Here is an 18,914-nt window from a genome sequence, read left to right as displayed (position 1 = left end):
AAGAAACAAGCTATAAAAAATTTTAAGTTATAATTAGTATTTAATGTTTTACTGTTTTGTAAAGGTTACTTCTCCCCTCCCCAACCCTCCTCCTCAGCTATCTTTCCCACCCTCACTAAAAAGACAGTTCAGTTGCCAAAGGGCTGGAATGACTACAATGGCCTTATAAGCCAGGGAACAGGCCTGGCACTAAATTTAAGTTCTCCACAGAGAGAGGAGAGAAGGAGAAAGAACGTACACCAGGACCACCTGGCAGTGGTACCTTACAGCATCATCCTTGCCCTAGTCTCCACCAGCCACTCCCTTGGAAGATTGGGACACGGAGACAGGCGGATAAAGGCCAGGCAGGCTGTCCACCTCTTTCTCGGAAGTGGAATCCCTTGAGTTCACCCTTCTCCAGTTGAAAAGTTATGACAGCGCTATTCATGTATAACAAGTATATTTAAGATGAAATTCTTAGCCAGATTTTCGGGGGAAAAGATGTTTAATTTAAAAAAAAAAAAAGATTTTGGCTAACCCTGAGTTAACTTAAAAAAAAAAAAAAATCCAGAAATTCAAATTCCTATTTTTTAAGCCAATTAGTTACTAGAGTATGAAGAATAGGTAAAGGCCTTCACTCATACAGTTGAAAACGCTAACTTACCCATATAGCAAGATTCACTCTCTTCCCACCAATATTTAACTTCTTTGTTAAGAATGATGCCTAAGAAAAGAGAGATGTATATTAAATGATGTTTCACATAAAACTTCTTATCCTAAAAACTATAGATGAATGAATCACATCATATGAAACAAGTTATCTGGGAGAGAAAGTAATCATTGAGTTTTTACTAATAACATTGTTTCCACTGAAAACAGAACATTATTTTTATTCTAATCCAAGAAAAAGATATTTTGTTTTATAAACACAAGTTATGAAAAGTACCCAAAAGCTGGTAATTAAATGTTTTCTTAGTTTTTTTCCCCTCATTAAAACATTTTCTTAGCATTTAATTTGATGCCACCTAACCTACTCATTGGGGCTTCCCTGGTGGCTCAGAGGTTAAAGCGTCTGCCTGCAATGCGGGAGACCTGGGTTCGATCCCTGGGTCGGGAAGATCCCCTGGAGAAGGAAATGGCAACCCACTCCAGTATTCTTGCCTGGAGAATCCCGTGGACGGAGGAGCCTAGTGGGCTACAGTCCACAGGGTCGCAAAGAGTCGGACACGACTGAGCGACTTCACTTTGACTTTTGAACCTACTCATTAAAGAAAGAGTCTAAGAGACTTCTAAGATGAGATAAAAGAAATATTTACTGGTGTTTACTTAGCTGTATGAATACCATTACTACTGGAAAATTTCCTGCAATTATTTTGCAATTCATTTAAACTACAGCTAATAACTGTACCAGGTACTATCACAGAAATGAAAGAAAACAGTTCCAGCTTTCAAAGAGCTTATTAAAATGTAAAGATAATGGTTAAAATGGAGGGTCTTGCTAAAGTACACTATAAGGAAAATGCTGAGAAAGGAGTGTAAAGCTTGCCTGGATAAGTCACAGAAGGCTTCAGAAAGAAAGTAATGAGCTTCTCTTTATGAGTAGTAGGGGTTTTTCCTGACAGACAGGTGAAACCACTGAAGCCTGAAACATGTAACTCCCCACACCACAGGAAACTCCAAGTTGGTCTGGTGTATGCCAGAGATGAATCTCTAAAGTGAGGAAAAGGCTGAATCAAAAAAACCTGAAACTCCGTATCTAAAGGTATGGACTTAACCGTGTGGGTCTCAATAAAAGCTGTGCCAAGACTCCAGAGAAGGTTTCTTTTTCTTTCTTATGTATACTCCAGTCAGGTATATTTGCGGACTGCTGTGCATCGCTCTGCATCCCCTTTGTGCATGCACAGTGCACACTAAGAGTCTGCCAAAAGAAAGACTAGCTAACTGTATTTATACAAGTACTTCCCAAACTCATTTGACTTCTTTTTCCCTAAAGAAACACCTAACTCATCCAAAGAAGTAAACGTTAGGAAATAATACTGTTGACAATGAAGAATCAATGAAGAGTTTTTAAGCAATGAGGACATATAGAATCTATATTTTTAAGAGAATGACTATGATAGGAAGAAAGACAGGACTAGACCTGGAAGACAGGAGGCTATTTTAAAGCTGGAAAGAAAAGCATAAACGGCCTGAATTAAATTCATGAAGACAGAAAAGAAGAGGATAAAATCAAGACTAACTGAAGAGGGAATATAATCAGAAACCCGAGTCAGCTGACATGTTTAAAAAAGGAACAAAGAGCCAAGTTCAAAGCTATGCAGAGATTATCACATTTAAGTGTATCGATACAAAAGAAAGTGCAGAGATGGAAAGTAAAACAGATAAAAAGGCTGGGATGGTGAATTACTGATATTACTGAAGGAGAAAGAACCTAGATTTCAGGAAGGACTTTCTACTGTATATACACCAAGGAAAATTAAAAACTAATAAAAGGCCACTAGGTTGAATGATTAACGAAGGAATCCAGATACAAAGGAATCACAAATGGCGAGCTGAGGTCAAATCCAGGACTGTCTATCTTCAAGATATTTTATTAAATAAAACAAAGGTTATATAGAAAAGGGTATAATATTTAATTCAATGGCAAAACAACAAAGGAAATAACTTGGAAAATGAGAAGACCAAATACATGTTATGACAATAAATACGAATGAGTATTTCCCACTCATAGCATCAGTTCAGTTCAGTTCAGTTCAGTCAATCAGTCATGTCGGACTCTTTGCGACCCCATGAATCACAGCACACCAGGCCTCCCTGTCCATCACCAACTCCCGGAGTTCACGCAAACTCATGTCCGTCGAGTCGGTGATGCCATCCAGCCATCTCATTCTCTGTCGTCCCCTTCTCCTCCTGCCCCCAATCCCTCCCAGCATCAGTCTTTTCCAGTGAGTCAACTCTTCGCATGAGGTGGCCAAAGTACTGGAGTTTCAGCTTTAGCATCAGTCCTTCCAATGAACACCCTGGACTGATCTACTTTAGAATGGACTGGTTGGATCTCCTTGCTGTCCAAGGGACTCTTATAGCATAAGGGTTAAGAATATCAATTTTGAAGCAGAACTTTGGATTTGAATCTCAGCTTTGCCACTTATCAGTTGTATAATTTATTTGAGCTCAACCATTTGCCCTTATTTCACTATCAATGTTATATAAAGAAACTCAAAATCTGACTCCTATACAAACGTTTAATAGATAAGTAAACTTAAATGTTTCTCTCTCTTCTTTCAAACATATTTAAAGTTAAACTGATCTTCCCTCCAAAATTGGCTTTCCATTGTTAACATTTGTATTTTGATCACATTCTCCAAGTCACTGAGGTTTAGCATCTCAGGAATATCATCATTGAATATTCTTCCTTCCCCGTCATCCCATAGTCCAAAAAAACTGATCAAGTCTTGTCTCCATATTTCCCTGGAGTTCTATGACCACCAGTCTCATATTAAGTCATAATATAAATGCCTTTGGTCTCATCTCACACTCTGGTTCTCTAGTCTACATGCCACATTATCTTCCCCAAACCTCCATGATTAAAAATAAAAACAAGCAAACAAACAAAAACAAAAAGCCCTTACCACAGCGATAGCCGAGTTCTCTAATAAGTTATCACTTTACAATACTATACTTGAACTATATCCTGCTGCTGCTGCTAAGTCACTTCAGTCGTGTCCGACTCTGTATGACCCCATAGATGGAAGCCCACCAGGCTCCCCCATCCCTGGGATTCTCCAGGCAAGAACACTGGAGTGGGTTGCCATTTCCTTGTCCGATGTGTGAAAGTGAAAAGTGAAAGTGAAGTCGCTCAGTCGTGTCCGACCCTTAGCGACCCCACGAACTGCAGTCTACCAGGCTCCTCCATCCATGGGATTTTCTAGACTGGCAGCTAATACCATAAAAGCCTTTTGTCAAGAGTTTTGTGGGGATTTCTCAGCAGAAGGAAGTGAATTATAGCTGGGAAAGCTCCATCATTTCCTTTCTACCATTCCTTCTGAAACTTACCATCACTTTCCACAGTGAGTTGAGAGACAGTGCTAAGTCTCTCCTAAGGAACCATGGATGTACAGAACAATTTTATTGAAAGAGTGCTCATCAGAGCATTGATTCTTTAGAAAAAGAAAGAAAGACAATGGAAAGAAATAACCTAAGTGTCCATCACTAGGCAGTTCTTTAAAAAATATACAAATGTAGCCCATTGATACAGTGAGACACTACACAGTCATTTCTACTGCTATTGCTAATACCAGCTGACAGTTACTGAATGCTTACCTTTCACCAAGTACTGGACAATGCACTGTTTACAAAGTCATTCATAAGCTTCTCCTTTATGAAACTTAGGGAGCCCTAATATAGACATAAAAATCTCAAACCCTTATCTTTGTATCCAAGGACCTCCACCATTTGTCCACATCTATCTTTCCAGAAAGCTTCCAGTATTCATAGAGTCTATACTATATATTCACTCCAATTCTGTTTGTTCATGAAATTCCTCTCTAACTTGGGCCTGTTCTTTATTCTCTATCTTAATCTCATCTATCCAAGACCAGTTCATAGATCTATAATCACCTTCTTTGAATTTTTAAATTGTCTCATACCACCTATACAGCCCACACTGGATTTCTCTATGCAGCAGAACTTTAGGGAACCTAATCTTACAATATACAGCACAGACCACCTAATATTTTAAGTTATCTTTTCATGGGTATAAGTATTCGGTTAACTAAATTACATATTTTTATTTATTTAATACTTTCACAGTACTTACAATGAAATGGACAGTGTTTTAAATACTTTTCAATATTAATTTACTTCTCATAAAACTCTGTGATTAGATATAGTTATTATACAAATATTATAGGAATGGAAACAGAGACAAAGGAATGTTAAGTATCTTGTTCAAGGTCACAAGCGACAAGAGTAGGATTTGAAATCTAGGCGGTCTGGCTCCAGACATGACTCATAATCACCGTGCTGTGGTACCTCTCAGACTGAGATGTGAATGAACACTTCTCTAATAGAGGGGGTAGGGGGAACCACAGTGCTGCCCACAGTAGACTTGCAAATGTTGTTACTGCAGATAAATTCATCTACAGTGTGCCTGGTATAACTCAATTTACGTTAAAGATATGTTTCGATAAGTTTCCTTATAAACCAAATTATTTTAACTCAAATATCTGACGCACCAGGAAAGCACATTAAAGCATGGTACTCGCTCAATCTTTTCTTTCTGCCTTCATAACAAAAAAACTTAAGTCCCTCTCCATGGAAAGAGTCCTTCTGTAATACAAATCATCTCATTTTATATAAATCCTAAATTCTTAATATTACATAGATATTTTCTTAAAGAACAAACATCTTCTGTTTTAAAAACAATTATAGTTGAGAATAAAGCTGAAAGATTTTACATGACATCAAGATAGCAGCAAATGATCAGAAGGTTGAAATCTCTTTTTTCTCCCCACAACTAACTTTATGAGGCATACTTAATTTGGTCAAGCTACTGAGATACCATCAAGGTTATGTAATACTCTGGGACAGAGGTTCTTAATTCTGTTACATGGTAGTAAAAATGGGAGGGAGGTATAATCATGGACTGCTTTGAGAATCAGATAAAAGCCATGAAACCACTCAACAGTCAAGAAAACTGCTCATATGCACATATGAAAAAAAATTTTTTTCCCCACACACTTTCCTAAGGGATAAAGCCCTGGCAACATCTCAGTGAAAGAACCCCACTGAGAAAGAGAAGGGGAGAGCGGCATAAACAATGTCAATTCAAAGGTTTCGAGGAATATGGGAAGAAATAAAATAGTACACACCTAATGTGCCACCATGCTTAGTCTTTCTCATTTTATCTTTATAACAACCCTGTGAAGTAGGCAATTAGCCCTGTTTTACAGGTGTGAATCTGAGATTTAAAGAAATACAGTGACTCACCCAAAGTCAGACAACTCAGTCAGGTACTGCAGTGGGTGGAAGGATGTCTGACTCCACAGTGCTTTTCCCACTGCACAAAGCTGCCTATTCTAGAACACACACATGTTCTTAACCTGGCTCTCCTCCACCTGGACTGAGTGCTCCTGGACAGCAACTTGTCTCCCAAATACTCTCAGGGTAACCACAAACAATGAGAATCAAAGTAATGGCATTTTTCTCATTTTAATCCTCCAAACCCTGAGTTGTGTTTGTGTGTGCGCGTGTACTCAGCTTGCTCAGTCGCACAGTCATGTCTGACTCTTTGCGACCCCGTGGACTGCAGCCTGCCAGGGTCCTCTGTCTATAGAATTATCGCCAGCAAGAATACAGAAGCAGGTTGTCATATCCTACTCCAGGGGCTCTTGCAGACCCAGAGACCCACCTCTCTTGCATTTTTTGCATTGGCAGGTGGATTCTTTACCAGTGCACCACCTGAAAACCCTGAGTTACAGCATCACTATTTCTTCTAATTCCAAAGATTTCATCTTCCACATTTTAGGTGGATTAAGAGACTTAGCAATCTTTTTAGACATCTGTCATTCGCACCTGATGCTTATTTACCCAACACTTTATCTGAAGTCACAGTGGGTATTTTTTTAATCTCTATTTTTAAAAAATGCTTATAAGTGAGATATAGCAAGAATAAATTGCATTTGCCAAATGAAAGTCTTTTCATAACTGGTTTCATAAAAGTTGTAATGTTTTTTGCTTTTGTTGGCCAAACCACTTGTTCTTTTGGCAAAACAAAATACCTAATGCAGTATAGTAACAACTGTAGACAAATACTCAACTGTCTTTATCTAAATTCAATAGACTTTCCAGTTACATTATTTTTGCTATGGTTACTAACACTGTTTCCAGCATAAGGATTTAAAGTATCTATTGGGAGTTCCCTAGTGGTCCAGGGGTTAGGACTTGGTGCTTTCACTGCCAGGGTCCTTCCCTGATCAAGGACTAAGATTATGCAAGCGGGGCTGGGAGGGGCGGGGATAATCCACTGACTACTTTCAACTGAAGCCATGGACATGAAAAGGTTCAGTTAGATAACTCATAAAATGAGTCCTCTGTAGCAAGGCAATAAAAATGAGCTACCAGAAAACTAATATGAATTTCTACAAGGTCAAAATCACGTTACAGTATATAAAGGTAACAAATCAAGACATTATACAACTTAAGTTTATAAAAAGGTATATATCAAATATTTTTAATTTAAAAAAAGAAAGAAAGAAAACTAAGCTGGGTGCTTGAATACCTCATTTCTTATCTTTAGCATCTATAAAGAGGTATTATAATCAGTTTAGAGTCCAAGTAAATACTTTGAAGAGTCAAAAAGGCACTTCTAAGGACTAGCTCAAAACATACAGCAGAAAACAAAAGTTAGATATAGAATAGTTTTATGTTAGAAGTTCAAAGCAATAATTCAGAAAAACTCTTCTTAAAAAAAAAAAAATCCACTCTTCCATAGCCCACATATATCTAGCAAAATACTGAGGGAAAAAGGAAAGGTCTCTACTATGGTATTTTATAAAGATATTGTAAACAAATTTGTAAGTGGCTTCCAGTACCACCTTAGAAGATCTTTCAGACATTTGAAACATTAATCTAATAAACAAAAAAATTAAGATTTCTAGCTGAGTATAAAACTAACTGCTAGAATCTGAACGCCCAGTGTTGCTCTGGAGGTTAAGGTGTATGAATAAAAAAAAAAAAGTAGCTGACTTAGCTTAAGAAAAAAACAGTACACTATCACTATACATGCTGCTGCTGCTAAGTCACTTCAGTCGTGTCCGACTCTGTGTGACCCCACAGACGGAGCCCACCAGGCTCCCCCATCCCTGGGATTCCCCAGGCAAGAACACTGGAGTGGGTTGCCATTTCCTTCTCCAATGTGTGAAAGTGAAAAGTGAAAGTGAAGTCACTCAGTCGTGTCCAACCCTTAGTGACCCCACAGACTGCAGCCTACCAGGCTCCTCCATCCATGGGATTTTCTAGGCAAGAGTACCGGAGTGGCTTGCCATTGCCTTCTCTGATCACTATACATAGGACCTCAGAAATCTAACCCAAGTCTTCGTTTTCTCACTTGCAAACCCTCAGAATACTGTCTGTCTTCCCAGCCAACTTTACAGCACTGCTTTGCTAATCAAATGACAGGCACCTACCCTAGACTTCAGGATGCAGACAGGTGGAATTCCAGTTAGAGTTCTAAAAGGAAAGATGATGGATGGTTCTGATTATGAAAAATGTTACTTTTTACACAGGAGACTAGTTGAAAGTGGTAAAAGGCATGTAAGTCAGAGTGCACAGTCTTACAATAAGGGGGAAAGGGAGTTTCAGCTAAAGAAAAGGAAGTGACTACTCAAGAGCACAAATATAGAGTGAAACAAAGACAACTGAAACCACACAAGCATTTAAGAATAAAGAAGAACGTTAATAGATGGTTAGAATATCTTTCTCATCTTTACTTTCCCCAGCTGGCACAATGTTTGACATGTAACAGGTATGAAATAAAAAATTCTTGAATTTAACTGGTTAAGTTCAACAACTAAATTCCAGAGACAAAGCAATAAGTCCCTCATTCCAACTGTCTTTCTTGTCAGTGTCAAGTTTAACACAGCCCAAAACAATGAAGAAATCACAGAAGGAAGCTTGGGGACTTTATATAAGCCCAAGCTTTCTTGGTAAGCCAGCTAAAGGATCCTGAGTCCTCAGAGAGCTCACCTACAACATTACTTCATAATTATCAGTAACCTAGAAGGAGGTCTGCAAAAAAGGAACAGTACTAAAACACCAAAGCATGGCAAATGTCACAATTTTTAAAAACAAAAAAAGTGACTTTCCAGAAATATCAAGCCCAGACAAACTCTAGAATGGATAATAAATACATATGTATGTATAAAAATATAAAAGGGAGCAGTCCCTCAGACTGCATGAGTTCTCAAAATAATTCATGTCAAATTAATCCCATTACCTTTTTGTCTGGGTTACCCTGAAAGAAACCAACAGAAATTAAGCACCATTTATTCATTCCCAGGTGGTGCCAGTGGTAAAGAATCTGCCTCCCAATGAAGGAGACACAACAGACACGGGTTCAATCCATGGGTGGGGAAGATCCCCTGGAGGAGGAAAATGGCAACCCACTCCAGTACTCTTGCCCAAAAAATTCCATGGGCAGAAGAGTCTTGTGGGCCACAGTCCTTGGGGTCACAAAGAGTTGGACATGACTGAGCACACACACACAATTCATTCAACAGCTAACAATCATTAAACAAACACTGTGCCAGGAGGTTTACATACTGTGGTACTCTAACCCATATAAAAATCTTATGATTGAGATTCTCCAATTTCATGGATAAAGAGCTAGCTTACAAACATTAGAACACCCTGCCAAAATCATGATAGCTAAAAGGTAGAAGCCAAAACTTCAAACTAACTTCAAAGTCCTGTCCCTTTTTACCACATCAGATGGTCTCCTACTGCAGAAAAAGAAATGCATCTTGTCTTGATAAAGTATCTCATGCATTTGACAAAGTATCTCATGATATCCCTTATGGGTAAGACTGATGTAGCATGGGCAAAAGAAAAAAAAAAATCAGAAGACTTGTAATGCTGGAATAGCCATTTTCATTAAAGGTTTCAAGTTCACTAGGCAGCAGCCCATAGCAGTCAGTCTTGTTTTCTGTTTCCATCATTATTAGTATGTATAACACTCCATTAAAGACTGTTGCAGTCACAAGGAAAGAAGGCTGTGGCCCGTGTCTGGTCTGGGAAAAGCCCCATCATTTGACTCTGTGAGTCCAAAGAGAAACCAACCTCTGGCCCTGTGTCACTAGATTATAAAGCCTTGTGAAGAGCTTTGTGCCTGGCCCTGGCTCGCCCTTTTCTTTCAGAGTCTACTAATGACTGATGAGAACACTGAAGACAACCTTACCAAATCTTCAGATGAAAAGTTAAAATGGGTGCCTAATACAGCTATAGAGATCATGCCTTATTTTTATGGGCATGGCCAGGACCCAATCTAGTGCCGGACCCACAGTAGCTCCATCAATGTTTCTTGAGCTACAGAATCAAAATTCAAAAGCATGTTAAGAGGCATTAAGCACTGGAGCAAACCTATCAAAGCCGACTTTAATGGGTCAAATACACTGAGGGTTGGCGAGGAAGGCAACTGCACAGTGAAAGCAAAACGAATTTGAGGGAAGTGGTCTTCCATTCTCACTCTCTCCCTGTATTTCTCTTCCTTCCACTCAGCAAACAAAACTAAGACAGCAGGCCCAATATCAATCAATGTGGCGGCTCAAAAATTCATAGGATCTTTTCGACTTCCGAGTTAGAAAAGGATTCTCCACAGGGGAGGTGATAGCCTGCACTTCTTTGCACAGTTCAAACCACACTAAGAGTCATTTCTACAGCTTAAGCTATCAAATTTTAAGAAAAGAAGGCAATGATTAAATACCAAATAACCAGGATATGTCAAAATAATGACTTAAAACAATGTTACAGGAGATCTAGTAAAAGGAACCAGAACTGTTTACCAAGAGAAGACAAAACTCAGGGGATGTATAGACATCTTCAATTATCAGAAGGGATGCCATGTGTGACTAAGATTCAGAGAGCAGGGAAATAGATTTTGTCTCTAGACACGGAAAAATGAACTGGAAAGTAATCTGTCCAAAAATTAAAGAGGCCATGGCAGGATACATTGTTCTCCACCTTCTGTATCAGTTCATCTCACCTCCAAGATGTTCAGACTAAAGTAGACAATCGCTTGACTGAAACAGTAAGCGAAAGACTGAAATAGTAAACCATGAACTATCACAGGTTCGTTTCAGTCTTTAAAATAGGAATGCTTGACAGTGTACTTTGCAAGCAAAACACAGAATATTTTACACAGGTAAGCAGTAGGTAGTTCTTTTTGCTAAGTAAAAAGGGAAATTCTTTCTCTCACATATTATGATGCATTAGTTCCTCTCCATTTGGAATGAAAGGCATACAAGACTCTCTATGGGTCTCACTGAAATCAAATTTCTCCGAAAAGATTGTTTAAAAAGATGAAATGAACTGGTATCCAAAAGAAGGAGATTGTATATAATGCTGTTTCCATATGTTGGTACACAGCGAAATCCTCAATTCTAGAACATAATCCAGATAATGTTTGTGATAAGAGTCATATGCTATGCTTTTGATACTAGAAAGCTATGTAGATTGCAGAGATTTCCTCTCAGATATTTAAAAATCTTTACCCAGCTAAAAGCTTTGAGAATATTTTTGGAATGTATAATGTAAGTGTAATTTTTAGGCTGAAGGGCTAAATTATCTTTTAAAAAAATTAAGAGCTCAATTAAAACTGTTTTCTCTTCTTTTCTAAGATCTGTAGCACAAAAGAAATCACGAAGGGGTGGTTTACCAACATCCAGAAACAGTGCTCCAAAATTTTAAACCTAAACTGGATCCAAATTTCAGCTTGAGAACCAAGATTTGTAGCAATATGATGACCAACAAGTTACTCAACTTAATCATGCCTGTTTCAGCATCTGTAAAATGAGGCTAATAAAACTATCCACCTCACAGGCTGTTATAAGAATAGAAGAAAAGTAAAATACTCGGCACAGTAAGAACTCACTAAATGTTAGCTATTATTATTACTCCACCTTAACAAATTTTGAAATTTCCAACTGATCACAGGTATTTACCCTACAAATTCCCTTTCTCTCTCTAGTAACACTCAGCCATAATTATTAAAATTGTGTTAAGTGACCTTGTACAAAAATGCAGGAGGAAAAAAAAAAAAAAACCCACCCAGGTTCCTGACATTCACTTTTTCAGATCGTATGCTTTACACAGAAGTAAAAACAGAGGAGTAAAAATAGAACATGCAATCAGAATCAGAGCATCTTTGTAAATTCTAGACTCAGTAGTTTAATAATAGCATCAAACATCTAATGTCACACAACTAAGAAACGGCATTCTATCAAATAGTGTCCATGGACTCACACACTACACAATCACTAATTAAGATTTACTGTGGGGTAGTAATAATAAAGATGGAGAGCTTGCACTGGGCCAGGTCCTACGTGCGTTTATGTGTATTTGTCCTGACTACCGTATGAACGATATACTATTATTATGGCCATTTTAACAGATCGAAAAACACGGACACAGATAGGTTAATCAACTTGCTCCAAATCACACAGCTAGTTAAACGAATAGAGATGCAGACAATCAGGCTCAAAAGTCCACTAGACTTGACTGCCTCTGATGAAACTGATCAGGGCGGACCAGTTGGGTATTTTTGTTCTAAAGTGATTTCACGCCCAATTAATGATTACATTTTAACAGTTTTCTGACTAACAATCATGTATCTGCAAATGAAAGCTGGTCCTACATTTACAAGCAAAGAAAATAAATAGCAGCAGTAAAGCTGTTCGCTTGAGGACCAATTGTTGGCCAGTATTCATATGACGTTTCCATGTGAATATGGGTCGACCCGCATCGGTGAATGTAAGTGACCCACAAGTCAGACCCACGCAGGCTGCAATGGAAGTGCGTAACCCTCACCAGCAAGCGGTCATTTCAAAATCCCTCCAGAGAGAATAGTCTTGCCAATCGGCACCTTCTTCGAAGACAGGACAAAATGGAAGTTGCACAAACACTTAGTCATCAGTAAGTGCTGAAGTTACACATCACCTAGTTCGCAAAATCAAACCCGCAGCTAAGTTCCTAATTCCGAAAGAAAGAAAAAGGGCTGACGCTCGGTTGACTGACTGCAGGATGAAGGCACCTAGGGCCCAAGCGGAAGCGAGTCAGAGAGGAAAAACTAGCTCCCTGACGGGGACCCCGCCACATGCGCAGCCACTCTGCGGACCCCGGGGAGTTTTCAGGGCCCTCCCACTTCCCTCCCGAGGGCCTGTCCCGTCTCCGGGCTGCCCCGACGACGCGTGTTCCCAGGGCGAGACCGCGAAGGCAGTGCGCAGGCGGAGGGGACAGGCCTGGGATCTGGGCGCCCCGACCCAGAGGACCGCGGAAGCAAAGTCGCCCGAGGCGCCGCCCCCCGCCCCGCGGCCCGCACCTGCAGGGTGGTGATGTGCTTGTCGTTGAACTTGTTCTCGCAGTAGCGCAGCACCAGCGACGTCTTCCCCACGCAGCCTTCCCCCAGCAGCACCACCTTGAACGAGTAGGCTCGGCCCGCCGCCGCCCCGCCGCCGCCGCCGGCCGCAGCCATCCTGCCGCGTCCCCGCCGCCCGAGCCCTTGCGCCGCGCCGAGCGCCCCACGGCCGCCGCGGCACCTTCACAGCCGCGGCCCGCGCAGCCCCTCCGCACCCGCGCCCCCCGCCCCGGGCGCCGTCCCCACTGCCGCCGCCGGGCGAGGCCTGGAAGCGCCGAGGAGAACGTCCGCGAGTGAAGGGCCCCGGGCACCACGTCAGGAACCGAGGGAGCGCCGAGGAGCGCCCACTCTCCGCCTCCCTCTAATGGCGTCTCCTTCCTCCTGCGTCACACGTCGGGTCACGTGACGCCGGGGCCCCGGCGCGCATGGGCGTGGGCGGACCGGGCGGGGGCGGGGCCTGCCGCCGCGGCGCCGCGTCCGGGCAGACCCGCGGGCAGTCGCGGCGGGGCTCGGCGCTCTGCGGCCGCCGCCTCTCTGCAGCTGCCGGGAGCCTGCGTGCGATGAGGCATTTGCGGCGAGCCCAGCTCAGGTGGAATGTTCAAGGACACAGCGTTCTCGTTCTTGCCCAGGGGATGTTCACGAGGCTAATGACCTCTCCCTTCCGGAGGTCCCGGTAAAACGATTTCGCCCAGGCGCCCCCTCAGTATCTTGAGAGTCTTTCTCTGTGGGACCCCAAATCCTAGCTGTTGAATTTCTTTCAGTTCCCCAGACCACCTGGACTCCTCTTTAAATTTCAGTGTCTCACCTTAAACCAGGTTTCCCTGACCACCCACCTTTCTCCTGTCATCTCTCTCCCCACCGGTGTATCTTCTCTAGCCCAGCTTACCGTACTTCGTGGAAATTACTATGTTCAATATTTGTCTTTCTTTATTAGGCTGTAGACTTCTTAAAAGCAAGAACTGTGTGAGACTTGCCCACCCTTGGGTTTCTGACTCCAGGTGCCAGACACATTACTAGTATTCTATATATATTTGGGAAGGAATGAATATTTTCTTAGGCCATTGTGCCTTGGTTTCCCATTTTTTCCTATCTTTCATGAAGCTTTTTCCCCCATGAAAGTTTTGACATTCCATGTTGACTCCGCCTTGACAAACCTGTCTGATTTGATGATTTCCTCCTGTGCCTCCCCTTTCTTTCATGAAATAAGTTCTTCCAAGATACCATACCACTGTTTCTAAAAGTTTGCAGCCAGAAACCTGATGCCAGCAAACATATTCTTTTTCACGAGACTCCTCTTCCACTTCAAACAAGTTTGTCCATTCATTGATTCAACAAATATTTGAAGGTGCCCACCATATGCCAGGCACTGTGCTGAATAAGATACAATGCTTTGTCATTAAGAACTTACTTTTTAGCAGGAAAAACAGAAACGGTCATTATTCAATTGAATGGTTTCATCTTTATAAAGCAGTTCTGCCGCTGCTGCTGCTGCCAAGTCGCTTCAGTCGTGTCCGACTCTGTGCAACCACATAGACGGCAGCCCACCTGGCGCCCACCGTCCTTGGGATTCTCCAGGCAAGAACATTGGAGTGGGTTACCAGAGTATTTGCAAATGTGTATTGGGTTTTCCCGGTAGCTCAGGCGGTAAAGCGTCTGCCTACAATGCGGGAGACCCGGGTTCGATCCCTGGGTTGGTAAGATCCCCTGGAGAAGGAAATGGCAACCCACTCCAGTATTCTTGCCTGGAAAATCCCATGGACCGAGGAACCTAGTAGGCTACAGTCCATAGGGTCGCAAAGAGTCGGACACGACTTTAAGCGACTTCGCTTTCATGGGGACCCAGGGGCTTCCCCGGAGAAGGCAATGGCAAGCCACTCCAGTACTCTTGCCTAGAAAATCCCATGGATGGAGGAGCCTGGTAGGCTGCAGTCCGTGGGGTCGCTAAGGGTCGGACACGACTGAGCGACTTCACTTTCACACATTGGAGAAGGAAATGGCAACCCACTCCAGTGTTCTTGCCTGGAGAATCCCAGGGATGGGGGAGCTTAGTGGGCTTCCGTCTATGGGGTCACACAGAGTCGGACACGACTGAAGTGACTTAGCAGCAGCGGCAGCAGGGGCTTCCCAGGTGGCGCTAGTGGTAAAGAAACTGCCTGCCAATGAGGGAGAAGCTTGAGATGCCGGTTAGATCCCTGGTTGGGGAAGATCCCCTGGAGTAGCTAGCACCCCACTCCAGTATTCTTGCCTGGAAAATTCCATGGGCAGAGGAGCCTGGCGGGCTGCAAAGAGTTGGACACGAGTGAGCACAGCACGAATGATGGGGACCCAACTGGTTTAGCCTACTAGGGAAAGCTGCTACCATTGGAAAGGTGTAATCTGGGTTAAGAAGGGAGGAGAGCTCTGCAAGCAGAGAGAATAGCATGACCTGGCACCTTGAGGAAGAGATGAAAAACAAGTAAGATAAGAATGCAGAGAACTTCAGATGAGACTAGCATGGAAGCCAGGAATCAATACTGAAATGACCTTTCAGCAAATGAAGGGTTTTAATTAAAGAGGCTGATATAATCAGATTTGACGTTTAAAGGATCACTCTGGCTACAATTTGAAAAATGGACTGGAGAAAGATAATACTACTTCAGTTTATTTAGAATCAGCCATTAAAGAAATCTTATGTTTTTATAAAATATCCTCATCCTTGCCTCTGAGGATGTAGTCTGTACTTCTCTCCACATTCCTGCTCTCAGAGTCTTTGGATATTAATGTGTTGTTCAAGAATTTGGAAGAGACTTCATTTTGAAAGGGCCCATTTCATTGTCCATTCTGAATTTTTAATATTGAATTGAAATTTACCTCTCAGTGCCTACAACAAATTGTTCCTCATTCAACCTACACAACATGTATCTAATGTCTATTCTCTGTAAAACATCTTTATATTAATACATGTGAAGAAAGCTGTATGATCTTCCTTTAAGCCTTCTCTTTTCAGTATAGCCAATGGTTTCAACCACTGTTCAAATAATATGGATCCCGGATCATTTAATAGCTTAATCATCTTAGAATCTAAACACAGTAGTTTGTATTCATCACTGAAAAACAGTGAAAACTTTACTGTGAAGTAATTTGTCTAAAATTAAAATAATTTTCCAGTTTTAGCTTACAGTGGGGTTTAAGGAATGTTCACAGTTTGCAATAAGTTGGTTTAGCACAATTTTGAGCACAGAGTAGGGAAATACAGATGGAAATTGTGGCAGGTTGGTCATGGCCCTTGAAAGATATCAGGTTTGAATACCTTGTGCCTGGAAATGTTACCTTGTTTGGACAATGGGTCTTTTCAGACCCATTGTCAGATATTGTCCTACGAATATTGTGCTGTGAAGTCCAGTAAGACATGACTTCTGCCCTCATTGAGTTTACAGTCTAGTGGCAACCACAAATTTGGTAAGTGCTCTATAGGACATGTACACGGAGCTATGGAACCATAGGAACATCAACTAACCCAGCTGTTCCACAAGATAAGTCAGATCAAATGGGCACATCCTTTGTCCTCAATTTTGTCAATATTTCGGTAGATTTGACTCAGCTGGCCACTCTCTCTTTTGTGGCATTTGTGCCCCTATGTCTTCCAGTCCATCATAATCTTCCAGACTTCCCTTACTTTATTAGCTGCATCTTTTCTTTTCCATCTGTTTGCTTGCTTCTCCACCTATGCTGAGTGCATGCTCTGTCACTTCAGTTGTGTCCGACTCTTTGTGCCAGTCTCTAAATGTTAGTGGGCTTCCAGACTCCGTTCTCTCCAATAAAACTCTCTCTCTAGTGACCTCACCCAGTCCTTTGGCTTGAAATATCTACTACGTATTCATTACTCTTCAATGTACATCTGTTCCTCCTGATCACTCCCTTGTGCACTTGACATGTATATAGGCAACTCCCATTTAACATCATAACTCAAATGTCAGATAGACATATCAAACACCATATGTTTAAAATAGATTCCTCAGTTTCTCTCCAAAAGTTGTTTCTTCCCTGGTTATTCCTGTCTTGATAAATAATTTTATTATGCATCTATTTACTACAGCTAAAACCTAGCTAATATCTTTGTTTTCTCTTAATCTTCACATCCATGCATTATACCTCAAAAAACAGATTTTTTTGTTTCTTTGTTTGAAGAATATATTGCAGTGGGTAACAGGGCAAATTTAATTGGAGGATAATTTCTTTATAATGTTGTATTGGTTTCTGCCATACAATAACACAAATCAGCCTATATATATATATATAGGCTCCCTCTAGAGCCTCCCTCCCCATCCCACCTCTCTAGGTCATCACAGAGCATCTGACTGGGCTCCCTGTGTGAAACAGATCTTGCATTCATCAATTCTCCATCTCTACCACCCTAGTGAAACACACAATCAACTTTGTGTGTGTGTGTGACTACTACAATAGCCCTCTAACATGTCTCCCTGCTTCTTCTTCTTGTTTAGTGTGTTCGACCTCATTTACTGTAGCCCACCAGCCTCCTCTGTCCATGAGATTTCCCAGCGAGAATACTAGAGTGGGTTGCCATTTCCTTCTCCAGAGGATCTTCCCAACCCAGGGATCGAACTCACAGCTCCTGCATTGGCAGGTGGTTTCTTTACCACTGAGCCACCAAGGAAGCCCCTCCCTGCCTCTGCTTTTGCCCTGTTACCCACTGCAATATATTCTTCAAACAGCTGCCAGAGTAATTTTAAAAAATAAACTTAGACTTCCCTAGTGGCACAGTGGATAAGAGTCCACCTGCCAATTCAGAGGACAAGGGTTCAGTCCCTGGTCTAGGAAAATTCCATAGGCCTGTGTAACTAAGCCTGTGTGCCACACTACAGAGTCTGTGCTCTAGAGCCCACAAGCCGCAACTACTACACCCCGCACCCTTAGAGCCTGTGCTCCACAAGAGAAGCCACTGCAGTGAGAAGCCCCTGTACTGCAACTAGAGAGTACTCCCGCTCGCCAAAACTGGAGAGAGCCTGTGTGCAGCAACAGAGACCCAGTGCAGCAAAAATACGAACACAAAAATAAATAAAAAATAAAACGTACAAAACTTAAACAGACTCAAATTCTTTACCATGACCTGTAAAGTCCCCACATGATCAGGATGCTTCCTGACTTTCCACCTTCATCTCATACCATCTTCTCTTCCTGTCATATGGTCGGAGGGTCCTGCGTTCTTCTATTCTGGTCTTCTTATAGGCCTAGTCCTTCTCTGTCTCCAGGTTCTTGTTTGGAGCAGAGAAAGATTTATTGCAGGGCTGAGCAAGGAGAATGGTTGGCTCATGCTCAAAAACCCCCAAACTCCCCATTGGTTTTCAGGAGAAGTGTTCATAGGCAAATTTGGAGTAAGGGCTGAAGGATGTGTGACTTTCTTTTGATTGGTTGGCAAGGTAACAGGGCACTACTCCAGGAATCTTGTCCTGAGCCAAAAGTTGCCATCCTCCACCTGGGTGGGAGCCTTAGTTCCTGGTTCTTTCCCAGTGGCGCCGCCTGGGAGACCCTTAGTTCTGGCAGAAGAACTCAAAGATATTATAAACATGTGTATCCGTGTGTGTGTGTGTGTGTGTGTGTCCCTTGATGAAGAACCAGGTGACCATCCTGCATTTTTTTTTGGGGGGGGGCGTTGACTGCTTCATTTTTGCTTCTGCGTTCCCTCACTTCTCTGATCATTAACTGTTTGAATCTGCTTTGGAACTCAAGGAAGGTCTAGGAGGCTGAAGCCTTTTTTCCTGCAAACAAGAAACAGGACACAGAAAGGATTTGTACTCAAGAGGACCTC

At 41.9% G+C, this 18,914-nt stretch overlaps 1 protein-coding gene across 1 annotated transcript in view; it reads right to left on the bottom strand.

The window, feature by feature from the left end:
• RAB21 (RAB21, member RAS oncogene family) overlaps nucleotides 1–13,493 on the bottom strand; it is a 36,719-nt gene extending 23,226 nt beyond the window's left edge. The window contains exons 1-2 of the mRNA XM_055394069.2: nucleotides 13,073–13,493; nucleotides 644–703 (exon numbers count right to left, since the gene is read on the bottom strand). Coding sequence (XP_055250044.1) covers nucleotides 644–703; nucleotides 13,073–13,225 — 213 coding nt within the window. The 5' untranslated portion in view covers nucleotides 13,226–13,493. The remainder of the gene's footprint in view (nucleotides 1–643; nucleotides 704–13,072) is intronic.
• Between the last annotated feature and the right edge of the window lie 5,421 nt (nucleotides 13,494–18,914).

The sequence above is a fragment of the Moschus berezovskii genome, chromosome 6 (genome assembly GCF_049115385.1).
Source record: "Moschus berezovskii isolate FMDL1 chromosome 6, NW_MosBer_1.0, whole genome shotgun sequence".
NCBI lineage: Eukaryota > Metazoa > Chordata > Mammalia > Artiodactyla > Moschidae > Moschus > Moschus berezovskii.
The sequence above is the reverse complement of the archived record's forward strand: the minus strand, read 5'-3'. Positions and strand labels throughout refer to the sequence as shown.